The sequence below is a fragment of the Trachypithecus francoisi genome, unplaced genomic scaffold (assembly GCF_009764315.1).
Source record: "Trachypithecus francoisi isolate TF-2019V2 unplaced genomic scaffold, Tfra_2.0 Lachesis_group17, whole genome shotgun sequence".
Lineage (NCBI taxonomy): Eukaryota > Metazoa > Chordata > Mammalia > Primates > Cercopithecidae > Trachypithecus > Trachypithecus francoisi.
In genome coordinates this window covers 20,250,410-20,272,715 of record NW_022681462.1, presented here as the reverse complement: position 1 = coordinate 20,272,715, position 22,306 = coordinate 20,250,410, and the positions used below count along the sequence as shown (strand labels likewise).

Below are 22,306 nucleotides of genomic sequence, written 5' to 3'. Positions count from 1 at the left end.
GATAGCTGGGCATGGTGGTTCATGCTTGTAATTCCAGCTATTTGGGATGCTGGGATGGGAGGAGTGCTTGAGCCTGGGAGGTAAAGGCTGCAGTGAGCTGTGGTCACACCACTGCACTCCCGATTGGGTGACAGAGGGACAGCCTGTCTCTAAATAAAAAATAATAAAAGTATTAAATAGAAAAAATAATCTCTGGATGCACAAGGGTAAGTATTGTTTTTAAATACTGTTCTTTCACTTATATACATTTATATTGGGTGATAATGAAAAAATATCTTTTTGAGATGGGGTTTCTCCAGCCAGGCTGGAGTGCAGTGGCATGATCTTGGCTCACTGTAACCTCCACCTCCCAAGTTCAGGTGATTCTTGTGCCTCACCCTCCCTGGTAGCTGGGTTTACAGACACGCACCATCATGCCTGGCTAACTTTTGTATTTTCAGTAGAGACAGGGTTTCACCATGTTGGCGAGGCTGGTCTTGAACTCCTGGCCTCAAGCGATCTGCCCACCGCAGCCTTCCAAAGTGCTGGGATTATAGGTGTGAGCCACTGTGCCTGGCCGAGAAAAGGTAATTCCTAATGTAGGTAACAATCAATGGATCTGAATGTCCTTGATTTAGGATAACTGTAACACAGAATCACTTTTAAGACTATGTAACAGATCCCTCACAATTTCTTCTTTATAAATTTCGGATTGCTAAGGGACCCTCTTCTTGTGTCTCTTATCTGAACTCAAAATTTAAGTTTGGCATTCTCATACAAGGCCAAGTAATCAATCACTACTGAGTGTGGTGGCTGTAACGCCTTTCCCAGAAGATCATGCTACAGAAAGTATATAAGCTCTTCTGAGGTATGCCAAGTGTCATGATTATTACTTACAGGTGCAGGATGTGCTGATAATACAATTTGTATGAGAATATTAACAGTCACAACCCATACTTACTTCACCATCTTTGGCGAGCTTTCTACCACACCTCATGCTATTTCCCTCTAGTTCTTCTTTATTGATTTCTTGAGGCCTAAAAATATACATAAAACATGAACTCTCATAGAAAATATGCAACTAATAATTAAAAAAGAACTATGAGTTAAGGACAGAAAATCTTGCTACCAGATTTAAAAATAAATTTTTGTGGTACAGATAAAAATAACAATATGTTGATTAAATTTAGTCCATTACCTTTGCTAGATAAAAAAGATTTAATATCTTCTATGTTTCACTTATTGCCCTGACTTCTGGACTCCTTTTATTAGGGCTCAGTCAAACCAGAGAAGAGGAAAAGAAAAACTGCAAAATTCTATTTGCCAAAAAAAAAAAAAACAAAAATCTACTAAGTAAAATAAGTTAAAATCTATTATTTCTGTAAATAAGATGTGACTTGATATCACCTACCACTTAACATTACTTGTTTCACATGTAAACCATTTTTCATGTAGTGTAAGTATGCAAAATCAATATTTAAGAGAAAATGTAGAATTTTATCAGTTAAGTCTTTACTTGGTTCCCCAGTTTAAAAACCTTAATAAATTAAGAGAAACACTGTTATCTCAAGTTGTAATAAATATGGTATTATTATTAGCTTCATAATTCCAAATGATAGCAATACAATACATTCATTCATATACTCATTCACAACATGAAGTGCCTAGAAATTGGGTGCAATAATAGCATATATAATAGATAATAAAATGACGAAACAAATACAATAAATAAATAAGTGTAAATAAGACTAATAAAACATGTCCTTGATATCCAAGAGCTCAGTTTAGTAGGGAATTAGACATAAGTAATAATTATAATAGAGTTAATTTTAATAACATTAATAATTTGTGGTTTGTGACGTTAAGAGCATGAAGAAGGTACAGATTTATTGCCCATGGTTAGAGGGGGATCATTAGAGAGTAAATATTATTTATTTGTGCCTGAGTGGAAGCTTGTTGGGTGAGGTGGAGGTGAGGGGTGAAATCTAAGGAGGGCTAAGAGTATTCCAGGCAGAAGAAATAGTAGATAAAAAGGAACTGGAGCATAACAGAAAACCAAATGTAAAGGAATTTAATGCAGCTGCAGCATATGAACTTAAGAATTTAGTGCACATTTAGTGCAGATGAACATGAAAGGAGATGAAGCTAAATGCATCTGGGATAGAATGCTGACAGTTCCCACAGGTCATGCTAATAAGTTTCAACTGCTCTTGTAGGTAACTAGTTCCCAAGCATTTATTCTGTAACTTTAAAATTTTTTATTATGAAAAACTGCAAACATATGAAAGCAGAGAAAACAGTGTAATGAGCCAAATTTTCTTACCATCTAGCTTTAGTAATTTTGAATACCAATACTATAATCCCTATAATCCCTTAACTATCATCAAATATCCCTGGATATATTTAAGTAGAGGAGTGACACAGTTTTATTTCTGTTTTAGAAAGATAACTTTCTTGGCAACGTAAACGAGAGTTTTATGAGGAGAACCCCAGAGGGAGACTTGACATCAGATTATAACCTAGCATCCAGGGAATATAGTGTCTTCCTCACTTTAGCAGTCCTGTAGCAGTGAGCAGATGCTTGGTTTATCTGCTGAACAGAACATTTCCTAAGCGGGAATATAATCATACACAGTTGACCCTTGAACAACAAGTTTGAACTGCTTGGGTTCATTTATACACAGATTTTTCTCAACCAAAATCAGACCAAAAATGCACTATTTGGCCGGGCGCGGTGGCTCATGCCTGTAATCCCAGCATTTTGGGAAGCCAAGGAGGGCGGATCACGAGGTCAGAAGATCGAGACCATCCAGTCTAACATGGTGAAACCCCATCTCTACTAAAAATACAAAAAAATTAGCCAGGCGTGGTGGTAGGCGCTTGTAGTCCCAGTGGCTGGAGAGGCTGAGGCAGGAGAATGGTGTGAACCTGGCAGGCGGAGCTTGCAGTGAGCTGTGATTGCGCCACTGCACTCTAGCCTGGGCGACAGAGACTCCGTCTCAAAAAAAAAAGAAAAAAAAATGCAGTATTTGTGGGATGTGAAATCCCACTTGTGTATGGACAGCCAACTTTTTGTATATGTGGGTTTTGCAGGACCAAATAACTGTGGGACTAGAGTATGTGTGGATTTTGGTATACGCAGGGGTCCTGAAACCAATCCCCCCAGAATGACTGTACCTCTTAGGCAAAAAACTAAACACTTATTCTAGTGCAGTATCTTAGATGAGACTCTATATTACCCTCAATAAGGAAATTGGTGAGGAAAATCTTGAAAAGTAAAGAACACCCAAAATTTAAAAATTGAATATACAGAAGATATAGGATGATTTATAAGCTACTTCATACACTACAAAAATGCTTCAGTTCTCAATTCCATTCAACAGTTCATTGTTACTTCATATACTACAAAATGCTTCAGTTCTCAATTCCATTAAATAGCTCATTTTTTGGTTTCAATTTATTATTTGTATTTCAACAACCTTTTTTTTCTTATTTATTTTTGGGACGGAGTTTCGCTTTTGTTGCCCAGGCTGGAGTGCAACGGCGCAATCTTGGCTCACCGCAACCTCCCAGGTTCAAGCGATTCTCCTGCCTCAGCCTCTTGAGTAGCTAGGATTACAGGCACGTGCCACCACACCCGGTTAATTTTGTATTTTTAGTAGAGACGGGGTTTCTCCAGGTTGGTCAGGCTGGTCTCGAACTCCCGACCTCAGGTGATCCACCCACCTTGGCCCCCCGAAGTGCTGGGATTACAGGCGTGAGCCACCGTACCCAGCCTCAACAATCTTACTATTATTTATGCTGGATAAATATACCGGGAATATATTTGAAAAAATATATAATTATAATCAAAGTGGAAACTAGGATCCTGGATAATAACCATCTCATAAGCATCATGAATTTATGTAATACTTTCATACACTTACTGTTTGGATGAAAACTTATAATTAGGTCATTACTTAAAAAAATTCTTTGGTATATAAAAATGAGTTCAAAGAGATCGGGGCAAAAAATTAAACTTCAAAGGTCTTTCTGTATACTCAGTCTCTTCATAATACCTATATATTAAGAAGCTAGCAGAAGGATCAAATCACAAATATAAAAGTTCTGTGAACTACAAAACACTATACCTCTTTCCTTTAAGATGAAGAAAGAGTATTAATATTTTGTGGGGGGAGTCATATGCTTTTGGGGAAGGTATCCGTAACCAGATGGTGTTTTTTTTTTGGTTTTGCTTATTTTATTTTATTTTTGAGACAGAGTCTCACTCTATCCCCCAGGCTTGGAAGTGCAGTAGCGCAATCTCGGCTCACTGCCAACTCCACTTCCAGGGTTTAGTAGAAACAGGGGTTTCATTATGTTGGCCAGGCTGGTCTCAAACTCTTGACCCCAAGTGATCCTTCCACCTCAGCCTCCCAAAGTGTTGGGATTACAGGCGTGAGCCACTGTGCCTGGCCTGCATGGTTTTTAAATTCATTTTAGACTTAAAGATCATCAAAAAACCTATTTATTACATTAATTAGAATTTGACAATATTACCATAAATAAGAAAAAACAGATTTACCTAGACATAAATATAAAAATTGTGCTTTATGAAAGCATTACCTCAAATAATAGTTCAGTATGTCGAAAGAAATCATATGATACTAAGTGAAACAAGGTATACATGGATTACATGTTCGATTTTACTAACAAAGCAAATGACATTTCAATAATTGCATTATACTAATTGACCAGAAAGACATTTATAAGACTGATAATGCAGCAAAAATATAATAAAAAGTGATATGATCTTTACTTCAACAGCTTGAGTTTTCAATACTGTTAATGATATTTCAACATAATTAATGCATTAAAAAATCCATAGCAAATTTTTTTAACGAAAAATACATTATAATATACTCACCCCACCTCACTGTCTTGTTCTGCCCGCAGCATAGCAAACCACTGCTGTTTATACACCGAAGAGAGCCATTCTGAAATGTAAGAATAAATTAATAATAAATAATGACTGAAGAACATAAAGGATTTAAACATTCATAGTTGATAAAATTGTTACCATTTCTAAATACAAGTTTAAAATAGCAATTTAAAAATTAGGTAGCTTAGGCCAGGCATGGTGGCTCATGCCTGTAATCCCAGCACTTTGGAAGGCCAAGACAGGTGGATCATCTGAGGTCAGGAGTTCGAGACCAGCCTGACTAACGTGGCAAAACCCCATCTCTACTAAAAATACAAAAATTAGCTGGGTGTGGTGGTGGGCGCATGTAATCCCAACTACTTGGGTGGCAGAGGCAGGAGAATCGCTTGAACCCAGGAGGTGGAGGTTGCAGGGAGCCAAAATCATGCCACTGCACTCCAGCCTGGGTGACAGAGTGAGACTCCATCTCAATCAAACAGACAGAAAACAAGCAAACAAACGAAACTGGTAGGTAGCTTATATTTTACAAACATACTATAATGGCTTAATGATCTTTAAAGTGGTAAAGGTTATATAGCTTTGTCTCAGGATAGACTGTACTTATATTGCATACATTTATATTGGGATGTAAACCCTTAGTTGAAAGCATATTCTTGCATTTAATGTTTTCCTTTTCATAGTTCGTATTAATTTTTCAATTGTAAAAATCATACCTGAAACTATATTTTTAGTTTTTACAGAAGTTCTGACAGAAAATTGAATAATAAACTCTTCAGTTATTAACATCTAAAAAATAACAATTAATTTGTTTTTTGGGAAATCCCTAAATTAGTAGATGAAACATGCACACTCAATAAATAATTCTAGAATATTAGATTTAGATAATATAAAATTAAAATATTTTAAATTATTCTAAATAGAATAAAAATTACAATTATTGACATTCCTTTAATAATAAATACACTTTTTTCCCACAAAATAAGCCTGTGTAAGTGGAAATGTTAGTTATTTTAGATAAAAACAGATTAAAAACAAGAGTAGGCCAGGTGAGATGGCTCATGCCTGTAATCCCAAGCACTTTGGGAGGCTGAGGTAGGAGCATCACTTGAGCTCAGGAGTTCTAGACCAGCCTGGGCCACATAGTGAGACCTGATCTCTCCAAAATCATGAAAATTTGGTGGACATACTGGCATGTGTCTGTCGTCCCAGCTACTCAGGAGGCTGAAGCAGGAAGATTTCTTGAGCCTGGGAGGTCAAGGCTGCAGCGAGCCCTGGACATGCCAATGCACTCAAAACCTGGGCAACAGAGCAAGACCCTGCCTTAAATAAATAAATAAGTAAATAAAGAAAGAATTGGCTTAGCACTATTTATCTCTCTGCTCTTGTTTATTCCCAACTAGGGTAGTTTTTCTATTTTTTTTAAGTTCTTAAATTATTTTTCTTTTTTTTTTTTTTGAGATGGAGTCTCGCTCTGTCGCCCAGGCTGGAGTGCAGTGGCCAGATCTTGGCTCACTGCAAGCTCCGCCTCCCAGGTTAACGCCATTCTCCTGCCTCAGCCTCCCCAGTAGCTGGGACTACAGGCGCCCGCCACCTTGCCCGGCTAGTTTTTTTGTATTTTTTTAGTAGAGACGGGGTTTCACTGGGTTAGCCAGGATGGTCTCGATCTCCTGACCTCGTGATCCGCCCGTCTCGGCCTCCCAAAGTGCTGGGATTACAGGCTTGAGCCACCACGCCCGGCCTATTTTTCAATCTCTGTCTAAAGGAGGGGTGGAAATTGTAGTGCAATTAAAATCTGGATTGTCACTTCCTAGGTCTCTACTTAATAAAAGTAATCAGGTGACTTCCAATGATTTACTGGTGTCTTTCCTTAAAACATCCTATAAATACAAATACACTTTTTTTTGTTGTTGTTTTTGTTTTTTTAGAGAGAGACACGGTCTCACTCTGTGGCCCAGGCTGGAGTCCAGTAGCCCTATCTTGGTAAACTGCAGTCTTGAACTCCTGGGCTCAAGCGATTCTCTTCTCAGCCTCCAGAGGAGCTGGGACTACAGGTGTCTGCCACCATGCCTAGCTAATTTTTCCATTTCTTATGGAGAAGGGGTCTCCTGCTTCAGCCACCTAGTGCTGGGATTACAGGCATGAGCCACCATGTCTGGCCTAAATACACTTTTGAATGTTTCTTTCAGGGTCCTCCAAAATTATATTCTTGATATTATAAGGAATTTAAGTGTCTGGCACAGATAATTTGTCTTCATAAGTAAATACTAGTAGCAACTATTGCATGACTCAGCACACATATACGCATATTTTTTTTTAATTCTTTTTTTTTTTTTTTTTTTTGAGACGGAGTCTAACTCTGTTGCCCAGGCTGGAGTACAGTGGTGCCACGATCTTGGCTCACAGCAAGCTCCGCCTCCAGGGTTCACACCATTCTCCTGCTTCAGCCTCCTGAGTAGCTGGGACTACAGGCACCCGCCACCACGCCTGGCTAATTTTTTGTATTTTTAGTAGAGATGGGGTTTCACCATGTTAGCCAGGATGGTCTCGATCTTCTGACCTCATGATCCGCTGGCCTCAGCCTCCCAAAGTGCTGGGATTACAGGAGTGAGCCACCATGCCCGGCCAAAAATTCTTATATATGTGTATTTAAAGCTGATCACTACCTATTAAAATGCCTGGAATTTGAAACTCATTGATCTAGAGATAGCATATGGCATTTCATGATTCATTTGTAAAACTGGAATGAGTTACACATATGTGTATATTCTCAAATATCATGTTAGACGTATCCCACAAATTTTTTTTTTTTTTGGAGACAGAGTCTTGCTCTGTCACCAGGCTGGAGTGTGGTGGCATGATCCAGGTTCACTGCAACTTCCGCCTCTCAGGTTTGAGCGATTCTCCTACCTCAGCCTCCCCAGTTGCTGGGATTACAGGCATGTGCCACCACACCTGCTTATTTTTTGTATTTTAGTAGAGACGGAGTTTCACCATGTTGTCCAGGATGGTCTCGATTTCCTTACCTTGTGATCCACCCACCTCTGCCTCCCAAAGTGCTGGGATTACAGGTGTGAGCCACCGCACCCAGCCAAAAATGTTTTAGAATTTAAATTGCTACAATTTTTGTATAACCTCCTTTAAAACCAAAAGCATTTTAACAAGTTAAAAACATGAGTACATATTTTTGTTTCTCTTGTCATGGCTTAATCCAAAAGAGTAAAAAGTCAAACTTCAAATCTTTCTGGTCATTGGTAGCTCAAGGATTCTAGGTCCCATGTCTTAAAAGCAGCATTCCAAAAGTCAGTCAATGTAACACAAGTTCAAATGCAATGTTAATAGCATTGCAAAAGGAAAAAAAAAAAAGAATCCCTGGTAAAATATGGGATGAAAAGAAGTGAAGCAGGTTCCTTTACACAGAGTTTTCAATATGTTTGTATGCAATCATTTCCAAAAAGGAAGAAACACTAGGCAGAGTTTGCCAGAATCCTTTTTGGCAGAGAGCTACTGTTGGCTGGAAAGATTCTGCAAAAGTGCCTTCAAGAAACTTTGACTAAGTAGACTAAACTTTGACTAAATAGTAATATGTTTCAGCACTTATTTTAAACTTTATCAGACCAAGATCCAAAACAAAAACTCAAAATAGGGGCTAGGTACAGTGACTCATGCCTGTAATTCCAGTATTTTGGGAGACCGAGGCGGCACGATTGCTTAAGACTAGAAATTTGAGAAGAGCCTGGGTAACATAGCAAGACTCTGCCTCTACCCGCCTGCCCCTCTCCAGGCCACAAGGCGAAAAAAAAAATGGGCATGTCAAGGTGGTATTTGACAGTGTCATGGATCCGATCTGCACCTGAGATCTAGTCTACAGCAGTTTTGAATATAAACACAGTATTTTCCCAATGGAATAAATGAGATATATGAGACTGAATTTATTTAGATTATTTCCCTAGTTTTACACAAAGAATATGGAAAGGGGTCCTCTAAAACGATATTATTTGAAAATGTCATGTCTTACGTTTACGCACTTTAAAAAGCAAAAAAAGGTACTTCCTAATTTGCCCAGCATTTTTTGTTTAAGTGAAGGGAAAAGTGTATCTTCAGGTATACATACACTCACACGAATCCACTTAAAACTAATATGGCGGGCCGGGCGCGGTGGCTCAAGCCTGTAATCCCAGCACTTTGGGAGGCCGAGACGGGTGGATCACGAGGTCAGGAGATCGCGACCATCCTGGCTAACACGGTGAAACCCCGTCTCTACTAAAAATACAAAAACTAGCTGGGCGAGGTGGCGGGCGCCTGTAGTCCCAGCTACTCGGGAGGCTGAGGCAGGAGAATGGCGTAAACCCGGGAGGCGGAGCTTGCAGTGAGCTGAGATCCGGCCACTGCACTCCAGTCCGGGAGACAGAGCGAGACTCCGCCACAAAAAAAAAAAAAAAAAAAACTAATATGGCTTATAGCAAAAAATACTAAGCCTACAAGTTGAACTACTTTATGAAACACATAAATCAGATGTAAATAATGAAGATGAGTGACCAAACATTTATTTACATAGTAAAAATTCCTACATGGACAAGTAAGAGTATTCTGTATAGAGCATCTAGGTAGAAAATAGTAACACAAAATTATGGAGAAGCCTGGTTCAAAAACGCTTATGTAGAATAACATAAAAATCTAGTTCTGACGCTATTTTCTGAATTTATTACATGGATTTATATATTTTTTCATTTTCAGTAACTTATTTTCACAAAACTGACAATGAGGTAATTGGGTAGAAAGTTGGAACAGAGTGGCAGAAATTGATATAATTGCTGAAGGAAATGAAAAAGAGAAATAACGAACTAAAAGTAGTGTAAGAAGTCCCAAGGTTCAAGCTTAGTGTCGAAATGTGAATTTGCAGTGACACCAATACGAAAGCTGTAGAATGCTCTGCAGCAGTACTCAGCACAAAGTAGAGTGCTTGACACAGCTGAATCCTAAAATAAAGTGCTTCTATGCAAAGTCCCAATTCAACTTTTAATTAAACATGTTTCTAAATTTTTTACCTAAAGATGGTAAACAGATGTACTCAAACTCTCCATATTGCCAAATGCCTAACTTTGATTAATGTTAACACATTTGGCACTATTTCTGAAAAATGATCAAGTTTTAGGTTGATTAATCAAAATAATTTCAACTCATTTCAAATCTAAGATACCTTCCTACTGACAGCATATACCAATCTATCTCAATAACGTGAATTAGGTGGCTTCCTTCTGTCCCTTCACAATGTGATAAATATGTGGTAAATAATTATCTGTAAGATATGGTAACAATGACTGACATCTGCCAAAAAATACAAGATCTAAACTCTTTCTGATTCTATATTGAATAAACTATTTTAGACTAGAAATACTTGTACCCATCTTGCAATCCAAAAATATAAAGCTTATCCACTTGCATCACAGGCATACTTAAATTAAACCACTTTAGAACAAACTTTTCCCCAATCTCTTTCAAAATTCATTTGCAAAAAGCCTTAAAAGGAAGTACAGTTAGAGGCATATGTAATTGGCTTTGGCATCTAATATTACATCATTGCTAGGGCCTGGTATTTAACAGATACTAAAACTATTATAGAACTGCTATACTATAAGGAATGTAAAATTCAGAGAATTTGTGATTTAAACAGCATCTATAAACTTGCTGAAGTGATTTTATAAAAATGCACCACTTCCAAATATACCAGAAGAGTTAACTCTAAGTTTTCTTTCCCTTCAATTCCTTTCCAAATAAGTATACAGATTTCAGGAACAATTTAATCTATAAACATACAGCTATGTCACAATTAAGGTGTTAAAAAAATCACAACTTTTTACACAAATCTATAACTCCAATTATTACTACAAACATTACATATAAATCTTCAAACAGAAATTCTATTTTCCATTTCTTATATGTATATATAGTACTAAATGGAATTATTCACAAGTACTAGAGATTTAACTCAGAAAGGTAAATCAGTAGTTATTTCAAAAAATTTAAATTATAATTAGCAAAGACACATTTGCTTCAACATGAAGTTTAAGACTTTAGAATAAGAAAAAACCAGAATAAACAAATTTAAGGAGCACTAATAGAAAAATCAGTTATGATCTTCAAATACTTCAAAAGTCATTTTTAAAAGTCTGATCCAAAATCATGTACTGGTTTATTAAATTAAAGAACATCCATATTACAGAATACTAGATAATCATTTAAATATTCTAGAGAGTATTTAATGAAATATGATATGGGAAAATACTCATGATATGTAAGCATGGAAAATTACCTCTATAGTATGATTCCCCTTTGGAATAAACATGTATACCTTTTTGGGATTAATAATAATTTCTACTTCCTTGTTCTATTCTATGATCTATGTTACTGTTATAATCAGAAATATATTACTTAAAATTACAAATTCATTATGTTCTCTTACCTGAAGGTACTATAGCATCTTGTTCAATAATTCTTGCAGAGGCCAGATCACTGATAATATATTGTAACCTTAAATGTCTGAATACTGACACAAATGGTTTTCCTTGTTCAGTTTCAAGAAAGGCCATACCTTCAAAATCTGTAAAAAACCATGTAAGTTAAACAGTCATTCTTTTCAAACCTATTATTCTTAAATGTTTTTATGGACGGGGGATACACATGTACACTCACGTCTATTAGAATACAAAATAAGGTAGTTTTAAAGTTCTCAAGAATTTTATAAACCTTAGGTTTACAGATAAAAACATAAGGAGATTTATTTTAAAATCCCAGGAAATTAACTTTGGTCCTAATGAAACCCCTGGGCTGGGAATTCAGCTGTCTCTGGGCATTTGGCATTTATAGTGCAGCAAGTTGGGAAAGGAAGCCTTGAGAAAGGTACTTAGGGTTACACACTCTCACCAGAATCCCCCTCCCAGGAACTGAACAGTCCAGTGAAACTCTGGAGCCCAAAAGCCTCACTCAAGGGTAAGGTACACAGGACAAAGACTATCTCTTAATTTCTTTTAACTTACATTTCAGCTACATGTAATGAACACTAGTTAATATATTAATTCTCTATTGAAATACAAAATAAGAAAGGCTATGTATGGCTAGGTATGGTGGCTCACGCCTGTGATCCCAACATTCTGGGAGGCTGAGGCTGGCAGACTGTTTATGCCCAGGAGTTAGAGACCAGCCTGGGCAACATAGTGAGATGCTATCTCTATTAAAATAAAATAAAACAAAATAAAATAAAAGACAGACATTGTAGCCATAGTTTTGCAACAGTTGGGTAGTATTCAGTTATTATTAAGATAATTCAAGGCTGGGCACAGTGGCTCACACCTGTAATCCTGGCACTTGGGGAGGCTAAGGTGGAAGGATCACTTGAGTCCAGGATGTCTAAGACCTGGCCAACATTGTGAGACTCCCATCTCTACAAAAAATAAAAATAAAAAAGTTAGTGAGGTGTGGTGGCATGTGTCTGCAGACCCAGCTCCTCAGGAGACTGAGGTGGAAAGATTGCTTGAGCCCAGGAGTTGCAGCTTGCAGTGAGCTATGATTGTGCCACTGCACTCCAGCCTGTGTGACAGAGCAAGACCCTGTCTCTAAAATAAATAATAATAATAATAATAATAATAATACTGAAAACAGAATAATTCGGCAGGGCGTGGTGGCTCACGCCTGTAATCCCAGCACTTTGCGAGGCCGAGGCGGGTGGATCACGAGACGAGGTCAGGAGTTCAAGATCAGCCTGGCCAACATGGTGAAACCCCATCTCTACTAAAAATACAAAAAAGATTAGCCAGGCGTGGTAGTGGGTGCCTGTAATCCCAGCTACTTGGGAGGCTGAGGCAGAGAATTGCTTAAACCTGGGAGGCGGAGGATGCAGTGAACCGAGATCACACCACTGTACTCCAGCCTGGGTGACACAGTGAAACTTCGTCTCAAAAAAAGAAAAGAAAATAGAATAATTCAAGTTTATGAAGTATATAATTTTTTTTTTCTTTTAGGGAGAATTTAAGGTTATTCCTAAAAATTACCCTCAGTTACATTCCAGTGTGCTTTCATGAGTCAGAAGGAAAGGTTCAGAGTTACTGCTATCAAACAGGTATTTGTGCATGAGCCCTAGTCTATGTTTTCTGTCAAATGACATATACCCAGGAGAGTATGTAGAGCCAGTCCTGTTGCTATTAAGGATAAGGAGAGAAACAAGACAGTTGCCATTACAGACTGTTATGTCTCAAACTATGCTTCACATAGAAGACAGGTTTTCTGTAGACCAGAAGGTGTTCCCCACTAAAATATTTTTTTCCTGAAAATTGTAAAAAGACAGCCAAGTTAATGAAAAGAATTTCCACATTATCTCATATATTTTTTGTATTCCCTTGGCACCTGCTTAGAGTCAGCAAAGCAAACAAGAAAGCAGTAAATTCATTAAAAAAAATTAATAGTTAACTTTGCTTATTTATACAACAGGTGTGTGACAGTGGATTTATAGCTCTTGTTTTAAAAATAACAACATTGGTTCTAGTTCACATGTTGAATTAAATGTGCCAATTTCATGGGGTGTGCTGAGAATACCATTTTGTTTTTACAGGTGTTCTGTCACATGAACAAGATATAAAAATCTAATTCTGGATTGTCTCATAGAAATCTGGTGATTATATCTCATGAAGCCTTTTCGTCAAGGGTGTAGAAGAGACTGGCTCATTTATTTCTGTAAGAATTTATAGAACCAAGAAAAATGTTTTAAAGTTGCTTGCTGGACAACATGTGGCCATACTTATTCCATTAGCCAAATTCAATAGCAATCCTTAAGTATAATTGTGTAGAAAACTTTCTAAATTTCTACTGTTTATTGTAGTCCTGATCCATATAGATCTGAAAAGTCAAATAATTAAGATAACTTAAAAGAAATATACAAAAATATATGCCGGGTGTGGTGGCTCATGCCTGTAGTCCTAGCACATTGGGAGGCCGAGGCAGGCAGATCACTCGAGGCCAGAAGTTCAAGACCAGCCTGGCCAACATGGCAAAGCTCATCTCTACTAAAAATACAAAATATTAGCTGGGTGTGGTGGCATGCACCTGTAGTCCCAGCTACTTGACAGGCTGAGGTAGGAGCATTGCTTGAATCTGGGAAGCGGAGGCTGCAGTGAGCCAAGATCGCACCACTGCACTTCCAGCCTGGGTGACAGAGCAAGACTCCGTCTCAAAAAAAAAAAAAAAAAAAAGAAAGAAAGAAAGACATACACCAAAATATAACGAGTGAGGGATCACAAGTGATTTTTTCTATCCTATTTCCTAAGTATGCATCTTATTTACAATTTTAAAACTATTGAAAATGACTCTATAAAATCTTCACAGAAAAACAAGAGCATTAGACATATATTTTGGTTTGTGCAATCAGTGTCTCCCTAAAAAGTTATGTTGAACTGTATACTTTCACATCTCAGGGGCTGGGAGGGAGAGCCTCAAGTGGGAAACCAGAAGTGGACCACAGCTTGCTTCTCCAGTTTCTGTCACTTAGACTACAGGGCAATTTCTCTTTTGATTGATTGCTGTGGTGGATCTATCTGAAGCACAAATGATCATAAGGTTCAATCAACATTTGCCTAACATCTGCTGTTTCTACTGAGTCCCTCTCTCTTTTTAACTTCTTTACCATCCTTGTCTCTTTCCGTTTTTCTTTTTCTCTTTTTTTTTTGAGATGGAGTCTCGCTCTGTCGCCCAGGCTGGAGTGCAGTGGCCAGATCTCAGCTCACTGCAAGCTCCGCCTCCCGGGTTTATGCCATTCTCCTGCCTCAGCCTCCCGAGTAGCTGGGACTACAGGTGCCTGCCACCTCGCCCGGCTAGTTTTTTGTATTTTTTAGTAGAGACGGGGTTTCACCATGTTAGCCAGGATGGTCTCGATCTCCTGACCTCGTGATCCGCCCGTCTCGGCCTCCCAAAGTGCTGGGATTACAGGCTTGAGCCACCGTGCCCGGCCCTCTTTCAGTTTTTCCCTCTCTTCTGTTTATTTAAATGCTTTCCCCTACTTTTCTCCTCTGTAATTTCCCTAGTCCCTCTTTAATTGCCATAATGTAACACGAAAGTATAATTTAAGATACAAGTTTAGTATTTTTGTTCTTCAAGGAAATCAAGTTATATTTCACTGTTACGGTTCTTTACACATTTTTATTTCAAGAGTTTTATAGAAAAATAATTTATCTGGCTCTGAGGTAGGAAATCTGACTACATAAAATAATTCCATAAAATGAATTTAACTAAGCTATAAAGAGCATGAAATTTTAAAATTAAGAACATCTATTTATCAAAAAACATTTTTTTTTTTTCCTTTTTTTTGAGACAGGGTCTCACACTCTGCTGTCCAGGCTGGAGTGCAGTGGTGTGTGGCCATGGCTCACTGCTGCCCCGACCCCCCCAGGCTCAGGTGATCCTCCCCCCATGTCAGCCTCCCCAGTAGCTGGGAATACAGACAAGTGTACACCACCATGCCCTGCTAATTCTTTTTTTTTTGAGACAGAGTTTCGCTTGTTGCCCACGCTGGAGTGCGGTGGCGCAATCTTAGCTCACTGCAACCTCTGCCTTCTGGTTTGAAGCGATTCTCCTCCCTCAGGCTCCCTAGCAGCTGGGATTACAGGCGCCTGCCACCAAGCCCGGCTAATTTTTGTATCTTTAGTAGAGATGGGGTTTCACCATGTTGGCCAGGCTGGTCTCCAACTCCTGACCTTGTGATCCACCCACCTCAGCCTCCCAAAGTGCTGGGAGTACAGGCATGAGCCTCCGTGCCTGGCTGCCCTGCAAACTCTTTATGTTGCTCAGGCTGTCCTTGAACTCCTGGGCTCAAGTGAGCCTCCTGCCTTGACCTCCCAAAGTGCTGGGATTACAGGTGTGAGCCACGGCACCAACCAAAAAGACATCTTTAATAAATTAAAAAGATAACCTACAAACTGGAAGTGCAGAACACATTTATGACAAAGTATTAGTTATCAGGAATATATAAAGAAAGCCTACAAATCAATAAGAAAAGACAAATGTGACATTAAAATAGGAAACATACCTAAACACAGAAGAGGAAACATGTGGCTAATAACCATATTAAGGGTCGTTCAATCTCTTTAGTTATAAAGGAAATTAAAATTAAGGCCACAACGTGACATAGTTCCATAACAACTAAAACAAAATGATACATTATCCAGTGGCGTGTTGCCACTGGCTCATAGGAGCTGACTGTGTACATCTCCTTTTTCACAAAGTGATGTCATGTTGGTAGTTTGCAATCAATCAGCCACGATGGGAAAATTTGTACCATGGGAATTAAAAAATGGTACTAATCAGGGATTGTTTTTTTCAGAGTCAGCTTATTAGCACACCACTATGTAATATATGTTAAGACATATATACTTGGTGCAATAATATATATATATATATATATATATATATTTTTTTTTTTTTTTTGTTGAGACGGAGTCTCGCTCTGTCGCCCAGGCTGGAGTGCAGTGGCCGGATCTCAGCTCACTGCAAGCTCCGCCTCCCGGGTTTACGCCATTCTCTCGCCTCAGCCTCCCGAGTAGCTGGGACTACAGGCGCCCGCCATCTCGCCCGGCTAATTTTTTGTATTTTTTTTAGTAGAGACGGGGTTTCACCGTGTTAGCCAGGATGGTCTCGATCTCCTGACCTCGTGATCCGCCCGTCTCGGCCTCCCAAAGTGCTGGGATTACAGGCTTGAGCCACCGCGCCCGGCCAATAATATATATTTTTAAAGCAAAAGAATAAACATGAAGTTCAAGATAGTGGTTAGGAAAAGTCAGAGGGACACACTAGAAAAGAAGCACATGAGTTAGACTGAAGTTACTGATGTTCTAATTCTCCAAGATTAGGTCATAAAGGCTCAACGTATTCAAAATAAACCAAAAAGGTGGCCACAAGCTAAGAAAATCATGAACTAAGGATTATGATTTATCCAGTTCTTTGCACCTGACAGCCATAAAAAAAACTTTTTCTAGATATGTTTTAGCAAAGTAAAAAAATATACATACATTTTAAGATACACACACATGTATTTTTTACATTGCATGCCCTTCTTTGCGCAGATAAGACCTTATAGCAGTTGATCTTAACCAATTTTAGATCAGTCTCTACTGAGAATCTGACGGAAGGTATGGAAGCTCTCCTCCCACAAAGGTATGCAGCAGCACACACACATATCAAATTCTGTACCCACTTTTGGGTGTCAGTGACACATGAAAGCCTATCTATGGCCCCCATGTTAAGAATGGTTGCCTGACAGGGTATAGTTTGTTAGAGAAAACTCAGTGTGGTCAAGACAAATGCAGTCAACAAGATCTGTTGGTGATATAATGGGAAAAACAATAGTTTTGGGGGGCTCAAGAGTATGGTGACAGTTCAAGGAGTAACAATTCAGATAATGATAGGTAAGGCATTTTTCTTATCTAGCCTTGATTTTCTCACTGTAAATGAGGGGCTGAAGTAGATAACTGCTAAGGTTTTCTCTAAGCTCTAAAATTAAGTCTATAAACAAGTCAGGGCCTGATTTCATTTGATTAATTAATTTATTTATTTTCTGTTCTCATGGGGCCTGATTTTAATAAATTTCCTTTTAAAAGACAAGTTCTCAAAAATTTCAGGCCTACCTTTCCTCTGTTTAGAAAACCAGACATCTGTCTCTGTCAAAACCTGTTTTAAAGATCCATTCCAAGAAGGCACAAGTTGAAGGAACATCCACTGGGTTAAAAAAATTAAATAAGAAAACAGTTATGAAATTTCATCATTTTATGATTTTACATTTTCAGATTGCTTTCACCTTAAAATACAATAGCTAAAAAATTTAACTTCTACTTTACCAGCAATTGCAAAAAAGAAAGTACAACTATTAGATAACATGCTTATAAGCACTCAATTTATCATGGCATTCTCATAGTCCAATGGCTGGGTGCTGTGGCTCACACCTATAATCCCAGCACTTGGGAGGCCAAGGTGGGCAGACCGCTTGAGAGAGGTTTAGACCAGCCTGGGAAACATGGTGAAACCCCACCTCTACAAAAAAAAAAAAAAAAAAAAAAAGGGCATGGTGGCATGCATCTGGAGTCCCAGCTACTCAAGAGGCTGAGGTGGGAGAACCTTTTGAGCCCTGGAGGTCAAGGTTGCAGTGAGCCATGATTGCACCACTGTGTTCTAGTCTAAGTGACAGAGTGAGACCTTGTCTCGAGGAAAAAAAAAAAAATCATAGTCCAGTGATAAAAATTGGATGTGGGTGCTAAGGAGTAAGCCAATCCTTGAGAAGTCTTTATGGTAACTCACTGGAGATTACTGTATTAAAAAGGTAAAGGTCTAATATATATGTATATTACATTAGTAATTTTATACTAACTTATTCTACTAACAACTCAATTTCACTAAATGCTATATGAAATTATAAAAGCAAGAAATTAACACAGGAAAAAGGAGCTTCTTTGTCTTATTGCTGCCGAGATAATATGCACAGCAGGTAAGAGCAAAAACTTTTAAACCCTGGACCTGGCACTTAAGAGCTGGGCAGATTACCTAATATCTCTGGGCCTTAATTTCTTCATTTGTAAAATGAGCATGATAATATGTTTACCTCATAGGACACTAAAATATTTAATATATATAAATACTTAGAATGGTGTATGGCACGTAAACACCCTGTAAGTATCAGCACTTATCATTACTGGCAAAAAGCAGTTATAACAACAGAAATGAATGCCACTGTGACAACTCACTGCAGGCTGCACCTCCTAGGTTCAGGTGATCCTCCCACCTCAGCCTCCTGAGTAGCTGGGACTACAGGCACAAACACCACACCCAGCTAAGCTTTCGTATTTTTTGTAGACAGGGGTTTTTGCCATGTTACCCAAGCTGATCTTGAATTCTGCGCCGTAAGCGATCCACCAGCCTGGGCCTCCCAAATTGCTGGGATTACAGGCGTGAGTCACTGTGCCTGACCTCTGCACCAATTTTTTAAAAGACTGGATAGCCCAGATAGTAAAGTTCCTTGAAAAAAAATAGTAACAAAATTTCATCTCTACCATAGAAACAAACAAACAAAGAGTCCCTATGAGATAAGCTAGAAAGTGTCTCAGTCTTAAGTTTCACAACTGTGTTAAATACTCACAACACTGTTTTGGGGACAAAAGGGTAAAGGCAGGATTATGCAGTAGGAAGAGGGCAATGGACTGGGACTCCCAAGATCCAGTCTCTGCCTCAAGCCTGCTCTGAGTCTCACTATCTACATGAAAGAATAGTGGCTGATCTGTATCTTCAGAGAGTTGTGAAAATAAAATTAGATTTTTAAAATGTTGAAACTTTTCAAAAGGATGAAGTAAAACATATGCCAGACATGCAAACAGGCCTTTAAAAGAAAAATTTCAACATTGCTTAGAAAAAGTGTGTCTAAAAATGCCATCATTAACTGAAGCTCAACTTCGAAAACGTTCCTAAAAATGATATAAAACATTTCTGATTATGTAAATAAACAAATAACAACAATATATTTTTTGTTAAAGAGAAGTCTGGGAAAAAACAGAAAAGTATTCCTAAAATAGAAAAGTACAAAAAATAAAGTTAAAACCACTAATGATATCAAATCCCTAAATATAAAGACTTTTTAATGTTTTGGCCTATTTCCTTTTCCTACATTTATAACCATCCCTTTATTGCTGGACACTGTTTCCAGTTTTTCACCATTATACACAGTGCTGAGGTGACATCCTTGCATAATATGACATCATATTATGTCAGTACCTTTTTTAGAGCGGTGTATATATCCATCTCCACTTGCATCACAAATAAGTTAGATGAACCAATGAGCTGTTCCATGACATTTATACTGAAAAGGATAAATAGAGGGAGTGAGCTTATCTTTAGGCACAGGCTAAAGGATCCTGGTGGAACTAAAAGCTTTGTCTTTCTTTTAAAAAATACATGGAATTAAAAATGACAGCAGTCCTTCTGCCCAAGACAAAGAATCTTAGAAAACAATCTATCTGGATACAAGGATACTTTTAATTCAGATAGTGTGCTGTGAAAGGTCCTTTTCACACTGATAGGGAAACAAAGAGCTCTGATCTGCTGATTAATCAAGTTAAAGCAAAGTTCCAATAAGATAACTTTCAGTATGCTCTGATAAAATGACAGCCATCCTCTTTTGCCTTCCCCCACTCCACTTCTATGTTTTGTTTTGTTCTTTAAAAAAAGGCCAGGCATAGTGGCTCACATCTGTAATCCCAGCACTTTGGGAGGCAGGAGAATCATTTGAAGCCAGATGTTTGAGACCAGCCTGGACAACATGGTGGGACCTTGCGTACAAAAACAAACAAAAACAAAAGCAAAAAAAAAATTAGCCAATCATGTTGGTGTGCACCTGTAGTCCCAGCTACTTGCGAGGTTGAAGGGGTAAAAGGATCACTTGAGCCCAAGAGGTGGAGGTTGCAGTGAGCCGAGACTACCACTGCACTCCAGCCTGGGCAACAGAGCAAGACACTGTCTCCAAAAAAAAAAAAAAGACACTAGAATAGCTATATCGTCAAAGTAATCTTTAACCTCTAGGCTTAAGAGAATTGCTTAGTCATAAACTATGGTTTTAGTACTATTCAAGAGCATAAGATCAAGAAACATGTGCTATTTAGAGTGAAAATGACATCATCAGTTATTTTGTTTCACTTTTCCTTTGTTCTTTCTTTCCTTCGAGCCACAAAAAGCCAAGAGAGCATGTGGGTTTTTAAGAGGATCCTGCTCCTTTTTCAAAAAGCTCAACGAGAAATTAGAGTTGTCCCCTTGTATCTGTGGGGGGCTGGTTTCAGAACCCCCTACAAATACCAAAATCCTCTATGCTCAAGGCCCTTATATAAAATGGCACAGTATTTGCATGTAACCTATGCACATCCTCTCATATACTTTAAATCATTTCTAGGTGTTCTTATAGTACTTAATACAATGTAAATGTTATGCAATAGTTGTCATACAACATTGGGTTTTTTGTTATCATTTTTTAAAGTTTTTCCCCCAAATCTTTTCAATCAGCAGTTGGTTGAATCCACAAATGGCGGATCCACGGGTATGGAGGGTTGACTGTATTAAAGTGTTTCTAATGATTTTCAAATCAAACATTCTACGGTGATTTATTTATGCCTCAATATCACCAGGTGATGAATGTCTCTCACACTTCTCTACCAAATTACCTCGTAAAGGCAAAAGAAAGGAAAAAACCCAATAATCTAGGTGGTGGTCTAACCACAAAAATAACATTTCTATAAATGGTATCTTGAGAGTTCAAGGAAACTTGAATTCCCTCTATTCCATAATGTATTTAAACATAAAAATGTTTACCTCTCCCCCACCTCAACAACAACAACAACAAATCAGTACAATCAGTAAAATTCACATCGCGGGAAGCGATGCAATGTTTGACTTTAGTTTTGTACATTTCCATCAGAAAGTCACTTACTCCCGGGCACATTTGTATCCCTGTCTCCGAAGCACCGCTGTCAAGGAAATGCAAGCCAGAAAATGACTGTAATGCCAACCAGCCTTCAAAAGTTCACTGCTAGCCAGATTTTCTCAGACCCATCACAAATACCTTAGTCCCATTACTACAGATAAGTTCCCTGACAGCAAGAGACCATGACAAAATCATCTCTGCATCCTTCACAGCCACTAACAGAATATCTTTATACATAATGAACAGTTAGGAAGTACTTGCTGCAGGAATAAATGGATAATATGCGTACTTAATCCAAAAAGCCAAACTAAGCTGGGTGCAGTGGTATGTGCCTATAATCCCTGCTACTTGGAGGCTGAGGTGGGAGGACTGCTTGAGTCCAGGAGTTTGAGTCTAGCCTGGGCAACATAGCAAGGCCCCCATCTCTTTAAAAAAGAAAGACTGCTATGCAGCTTGGGTGGTGGGCAGTCCTCATTGTCACAGCCGTATTTCTTGTAGGTTTTTAGAACCCTGGAATCCATTTCTCATGGGTAACTGCGGTCCTATTATTCCAGCTTGGACTACATGGTCCACAGGTGACAAACAAACCTTGGCCCTCTAGCTCCATCTCCAGGACCTCTGGCTCTGCGCTGTGCTGTGTGCGACCGGGTCCCGCTTGAGGATGAAGGCGGCGCAGTTGACTGTGGGAGCCTCTGCAGCCCCAGCCTGAAGCCTGCATGGGACCCTATGTGGTGCTAAGTTTTTTTTAAAGGAAGACTGATATTTTCTCAAAGAGAGGGGACGTCACTATGTTGCCCAGGATGATCTCGAACTCCTAGATTCAAGCAATTCTCCCAACTTGGCCTCCCAAAGTGCTGGGATTACAGGTCTAGGTTTTCCTAAATCTGCTTTTCTGGTAGAGAAACCCCGAGGACTGA

At 38.6% G+C, this 22,306-nt stretch overlaps 1 protein-coding gene across 3 annotated transcripts in view; it reads right to left on the bottom strand.

Annotated features, from left to right (window-relative positions):
• The window catches only part of GMCL1 (germ cell-less 1, spermatogenesis associated), a 52,851-nt gene that overhangs the window by 14,790 nt on the left and 15,755 nt on the right, over window positions 1-22,306 (bottom strand). For all 3 annotated transcript variants that reach the window (XM_033239319.1, XM_033239321.1, XM_033239320.1), the window contains exons 7-11: window positions 19,694-19,778; window positions 17,563-17,653; window positions 11,361-11,498; window positions 4,886-4,955; window positions 941-1,016 (exon numbers count right to left, since the gene is read on the bottom strand). In XM_033239319.1, coding sequence (XP_033095210.1) covers window positions 941-1,016; window positions 4,886-4,955; window positions 11,361-11,498; window positions 17,563-17,653; window positions 19,694-19,778 — 460 coding nt within the window. The remainder of the gene's footprint in view (window positions 1-940; window positions 1,017-4,885; window positions 4,956-11,360; window positions 11,499-17,562; window positions 17,654-19,693; window positions 19,779-22,306) is intronic.